Raw genomic sequence first — 6,205 nt, forward strand, 5'->3', positions numbered from 1 at the left:
AGGGGTACATTAGGGCAATCCTGAATGTCAAGTTTGGACTCTGCTATATAGAGAACAGATCAGTGCCGAAGGACCCATCAGAGGACTGAGCAGTACAGAAGGACAGATTAAGACAGCATGTTAGAACAAGGAGAGCAGCTAAACATCACTAAAATGAGCCAGGATAAAAGGAATGAGGGAGATAAATACTACAAAGAAAGGCTACAAGGAAAAGAAGAGTCTGGGTTCCTGCAGCAAGGCTTGCGAGCAAAACAAAACGGTTTTGTGACACCTACAGATATGGCAAAAAAATTTAACGAAATAGTCAACGAAAAAGACATTTGTTTTTTGTTGTTTTGTTGCAATTTCATTCACATGTTCATTTTAGAAAATCTAGAAAGCACAGAAAAGCACTGGCAAGTAAATAAAAATTATCTGCGATCCACCAGATAATTTTTATTGTATTCTGTTTTTTAGCTATTCAGGGTTTTGGGGGGGGGGGGGTTATTTAAGAATTAGCATCACATACGGCGCCCTGGGTAGCTCAGTTGGTTAAGCATCGGGATCTCAGGGTTTCGAGTTCCAGCCTAGCATTGGGCTCCGCGCTGGGCATGAAGCCTACTTAAAACAAAAAAAAAAAAATTAAAATGTAGTCAGAAGCTGGAAGAAAAGGTCAGTTTCTCCCATACTGCCTTCAGAGGGAGTGTGGCAATGTGGACAAACTAATTCCACATTTCTGGCCACTAGAACTGTAAGAACGCACTTGTTGCTTTGAGCCACCAAATAAATAAATAAATAAATAAATCTGCATATACATATATATTCTGTAAAAACATTGCTTTTCATGGCTACCTAATATTCTCTTTCAGAAATTATACCGTGACTTAATTAGCAATCTCCTTGGATAAGACATAGAAGAATCTTTAAGAATGTTCCCTACCAGAAGTAACAAATTGATGAACATATTTTGACATGGAACACCAAAGTCCTCCAGAAAGCTGCATGCATGGGTTTGTATCACTGCTGCAAATCCGCACGTGCCCAGTTGCTGCACCATCACCAACACTGAACACTGTCCTCGAAGCACAAATTACCCTGAGCCTATGAAAATCATCTCTCTACCCTATCGAATCTCTACCCTATCAAATGATCCATCCAACAAACAAATGCCATGGAAACAAAGACTGCACAAGAGCACGAGGGTGTAGGAGGGAAATTTTAAGACCATTTCTGGAAAAATAGTAATTCAGAAGTTCATGCCATATTTGCGATGTTCACGGAACACTTTACTAGGAAATCTTCACGTTTTCATTTAAAACACTATCACCAAACTCTATTCCAGGGCTGCATTAGATCTGATTTGAAGTAACAGACTCCAAACGTGGATAAACTGTATAAAACCATTTGGCACTTTGTCCAAGTCATAATGTAGATTAATCTTAACACCCGATTGAAAACCTGAGGTTGCCACACACTGATATGATACCCTTTCTGTGTGCCAATTAGAGGAACAAGTTTTCCTTCATGACCCCAATATTTGGGCAAGATTACTAAGCACTTTCTTTTTAAGGTATTTTTTTAAGTAATTTCTATACTCAACGTGGGGCTTGAACTCACGACCCCGTGATCAAGGGTTCCAAGCTCTTCTGACTGAGCCAGTCAGGAGCTCCACTAAGCACTTTAAAAGGAAAGAGGTAAAGATTTGTATTCGCTTGTAAAGAACCAACTTTACAGGATTCCTGCCCAACATCTGCCAAACATCTTTTCAGTCATTTATCCAACAATGCCAAGTTTTTGCTTTTCTAGTTTTAAGTACAAGTTCAGATCAATTTAAGGAAAAATTGCTCTTTGACACTAGGGCCTCAACATAATAAAACACCTTTTAGAAAGGATTTGTGATCAGTCTGAAAAATACTACATGACTTGGATAAAAGTAAAAATAAAACCAAATTACAGATTTATCTGATTTCAAAAACAAAAACAAAACCTATTTTGAAAGTGATCAAAAATTTCTATTTACTACCAGAAAAAGTCTTGATACATAAAAACTCAAGACAAATAATTGAGTCTATATACATTAACTTTAATAAAGTCTAGTCCAGTATAAACTGCCAAAGGTGTTTAAAGACAATATTACCTAGTCCAAAATTACATGCAAATTCTAGGAATTATTTTACTAACTGAAAAATGATATAAGAAATTACCTAACGCCCTATACATAAGCCTTACAAATCTCAGATCCCAGTAAGATTTTGACAACTGGCTTTTCTTTAATGGGACATCTTGCAGAGAAATACACATGTATAGCACACTATAATCCAGAAAGCCAGATGTATTATCTCTGTCACAGCTAGCCAAAGCTGAAAAAGAATTTTTCCTCAAAGCTTTAAATACTATCCAAAGCAGAAGTCTATGTCCTGTCCAAGTTCTCAAACTTCTAACCCCAAAAAGCTGCAAAAATTCTCCTAAATCCTGGACCGTTCAGTCTACACAGTCGGAACCAAATAAGTGTTTCGGCGTCACTTATTTCAGAGTAAGCTTCAAAAGCTCTCAAACAGGGCTAACGTGTACTGGGAGAGAAGAGGAACGCATTTAAAAAAATAGAAAAAAAAACCCTTGGATTCTCTAAAGTGGTAGAGAAAGCCTAAATTACCCTTATGTTCTAGGAAATAAACTATTTTCTCTTAATGATGATTGGACTTGGCTTTTCCAAGCCATCTCAATGGCCACCAGAAACAACAAAACACATTTTTCCCCTCTCTTGTCATTATGTGTATATACATTTTATATGTGTGTGTTCTGTTTATGAGACTCCTCAGCCAAGGCTTTTAAATGTGTTGGAGAACAAATTGCTGATCGCTGGGTGGGCAGGGAAAGGGTCCAGTGCGGTGGTTTTGTATAATGCTGAGCACATTAATGGGACTCACCAAATACCATATTTATTTTACTTGTGGTTTTCAGGGTTAGAAAGAAAGAAAGAAAAAAAAAGAGGTTAGAGTTTATCAAAAACAAAACAAACTCAAAACAGGGAATTAGGGCAAAATTACCTGGATCATTCAAGGCCTATTTACTTTCTTTTCCTGAATTTTTAACATTATAAACCTTCTCTCTTCATGGCGTATCTGTCTTTACACTCCACCTCTTCTACGAGTTGGGTTCTGAAATCTTCCTAACTGTCCACTTAGTTTTAAAACAACTGTCCTGCGAAAACTTACACGTCATCAAGCCACATGCCATTCCCACCTGAAAAGGGACATTGTCAGGGCAACAGAACAGGTAAGAGGCAGTAACTGCACTAAGTTCACCTGTGGTTCTGTACTTGCACACCTCACACATTAAGGCGCCCCAGGAACAGGGCCGACACCTCAGTCCTGGTGGCAGTGAGGCCGAGATGGGTTAAGTAAAAGAAATTTGACATTTTTCTCAATTTTATCAAGTACGTTATGGTTTTGGAACATATAAACCTCTTTTTTTGCTACCCACCGGAAGCCAAAAAGCCTTTGGTTTGCCTGGTTAACCTTTCCATTTGGCAAGTGTTCTTCTCAATGGGGTGAACAGAGAAAGATGGTTCCACACAATACATCCGTACCCTTAGAAATAAACAGATTGCCCATCTAAGTGAAATAGAGAAAGGTTTCTGAAGTAATTGGTGTGTTAGGTGAATTAGATACAGCAACTCCTTAGAAGCACACTGGTCATTTTTTAAATTTTATTTCAGTGGTAGGGAAAATAAATGGCAAAGGAGCCCGAAGATTCAAGAAAAAACTGGAACTCAATTCAAGTCTCCATCTCTTTGAAAACGAAGGAGGAAGGTCAGTAGTTGTAAAGAACTAGCATGTAAATAACACTTGCCAAAATAATAGGTTAAAATAAAATGCAATTATCCTCAGGTGTGAAGGCAATTTTCAGCTTACTACAATTCAGGTGGGTTGCCCCCATACAACTGTGCTAAGAGTAAAATCTTGTGTTTCGCATTGATTTGCATGGTCTTCATTTAAAACGTTCCCTTTTCACAAGTGGACAATGAAGGCTTACCCTTACTAAATTAAATCCTCCCCAACATTCGGTTTCACTATCAGAATCTTAGTTGGCACGCAACACATTATCTCCATAATAATCTCAACCTCCTAATCAGTTTACCATTCTGTAGACTTCATATACTGGGACACAACACTTGTAAGAATGCTTTACAGTTCGTGTCTACATGCATACTTTCTTGCATCTACACACACACACAAGTTCTTTTTAGAACGTTTAAGAACTCAGCTATGTGGGATCTTCAAAAGTAGGCGAAAAAAATATTGTTTCTTGGACTCCAGATAAATGGCTTTGTTCCTGCAGGTACGTTAATCGGATACCACAGATACCTAACTACAAAATTCTGAAACCCACAGTTACCGAATTTTGTTTCTACCAAAGGAACGCTCCGCAGCCGCAAGTTTTAATGTTGTTACGGACGCATCACATAAAATTTACGCTCAGAAGTCAAAGTCCTATTAAAACAGCCTCGATGATCGTTTGGTGAATTGTAAAGTTTTAAACTCTTTTATTCTGCTCCCCGCAACCGCATCGCCCCTAAATTTACAAAACCTAATCATCCAGATTTGGGGTCTTTGACTCACCAGAGAAGAATGCAGCTGATGAGTTATCTATTAATTCGAAATGCCTCGGCTGGAAAGATATTTCACCAAGAACTTTTAACACTGAGGGGGGAGGGGGGCGGAGAAGGTAGGGAACAGAAGGTGTCTCTTGACGAGAACTCGCCCCGAGTTCCTTCCTTACACCACACAAACACACCCCACAACTTCCAGCCCGGGTCGCAGAATTAAGACCTGACCCTCCGGGTCCCAGTAAACGGAGGTTACCCAGGAGCCAGCTCTCGATTCCGCTTTTAAAATCCTACGCAAACAAAGCTGAGCATTATACTTACTAAAGTCTCCGAAAAGTCCTTAAAGTTACGCAATTTTTGGAACCCACAAAAACTCGCTCTCCGAAGAGAGCCCCTCTCGGGGCCACAATCTGGGGCTGTGCCTCGGGACAAGGGCAATTCCCAAACCCTCGGCTGCGGCGCCCCGGGGCCGGCCGGCCGCACTCTGGAGAAAGCCCGCGCGTCTGGCGCCCCAGGTCGTACCCCCCGCCGCACCGAGCCCCCTCAGTACCTCTTCCTCCTGAAGGTTGGCCTCGTTCGGGGTGTTCTCCTTCTCGGCTTTGCCGCCGTTGTTCATCTTCCCGGTCCTTCCTCGCCGGGCAGGGCTGGGGCGCGGGGCTGGGCGAGGGCGCGCTCGCCCACTCTTCCCTTCCCCGGGCGCCGGGGCTCCCTCGGGCGGGCGCCGCGGGCTGCGGGGGCTGGAGCCGGGGCACCGGCGGCTCGGACTCCCGCGGCGAGGCGAGACTGCGGCGGCGGGCGACCCAGGAAGTGCGAGGGAGAGACGGGGCAGGGCGAGGCGCGGGCCGACTGGGAAGGGGACGGAGACAATCGGGACCCGGGAGGGAGACCTGGAGAGGGAGGGCGGGCGCAAGGGAAGGAAGGAAGGAAGAAAGGATGGGGCGAGGGCGCGCGTCCCAGGAGGGAGCCCAGAGAGTCGGGGAGGTGGCCGAGTAGGGGCTGGGGGCGGCCGCTGCCCGAGCCTAGCGGGGGCCGGAGGGAGGGGGCGAGGGGTGCCCAGACCGAAGGAGGAGGAGGAGGTGCGGGGCGCGGGCCACGGCTGGGACGCTGGGACCCGGAGAGCCGCTGAGTGCGCGCTCCAGGCAGGCTCTGGGAAGTACGGGATCCAAGCAGCTCCCTTTCTCTCTCTTTCCTCCCTCCCCTCTCTCCTCCCTCTCCTCCTCCTCCTCCTCCCCCCTCCTCCCTCCCTAGATGAGGGCTGCCGGGTTTAGCCCAGAGGGACGGGACGCGGGACTGAGAAGCCCCCAGCGGAAGGAGGGGCTGCGCCGGGGGCGGCTGCCCCGCGGCCGGATGGCGCGCGCCGGGGAGGGGCCGCGGGCGGCAGGCGGAAGCGGCCGACCCCAGCCCCCAACTCCGCGGTAGGTCGGAGGGCGAGGGCCGAGGTTGGGGAGGGAAGGAGGCCGGGTCCTCCAGCTCCCTCGCGCCCCCGTGGGCCCCGGTGGCCGGGCCGGGCCGGGCCGGAGTTGGCGAACTCGCGTGGCGGTGCGCGCCAGCTTGGAGAGGGGCTTCGGGGAGCCAGGCCGGGCCAGCGCGACGCCCGGGAAGTGTGATGGGCTACTG

The 6,205-nt window shown here is 46.0% G+C and overlaps 1 protein-coding gene across 2 annotated transcripts in view; it reads right to left on the bottom strand.

The window, feature by feature from the left end:
* The window catches only part of RBPMS (RNA binding protein, mRNA processing factor), a 167,899-nt gene extending 162,119 nt beyond the window's left edge, over positions 1-5,780 (bottom strand). The window contains exon 1 of one of the 2 annotated variants that reach the window (XM_049632519.1): positions 5,139-5,780. In XM_049632519.1, coding sequence (XP_049488476.1) covers positions 5,139-5,204 — 66 coding nt within the window. In that variant the 5' untranslated portion in view covers positions 5,205-5,780. The remainder of the gene's footprint in view (positions 1-5,138) is intronic. The other variant, XM_049632516.1, reaches the window with a different exon arrangement.
* Positions 5,781-6,205: the final 425 nt, after the last annotated feature.

Source organism: Panthera uncia, chromosome B1 (assembly GCF_023721935.1).
Source record: "Panthera uncia isolate 11264 chromosome B1, Puncia_PCG_1.0, whole genome shotgun sequence".
In the NCBI taxonomy this organism is placed as follows: Eukaryota; Metazoa; Chordata; class Mammalia; order Carnivora; family Felidae; genus Panthera; species Panthera uncia.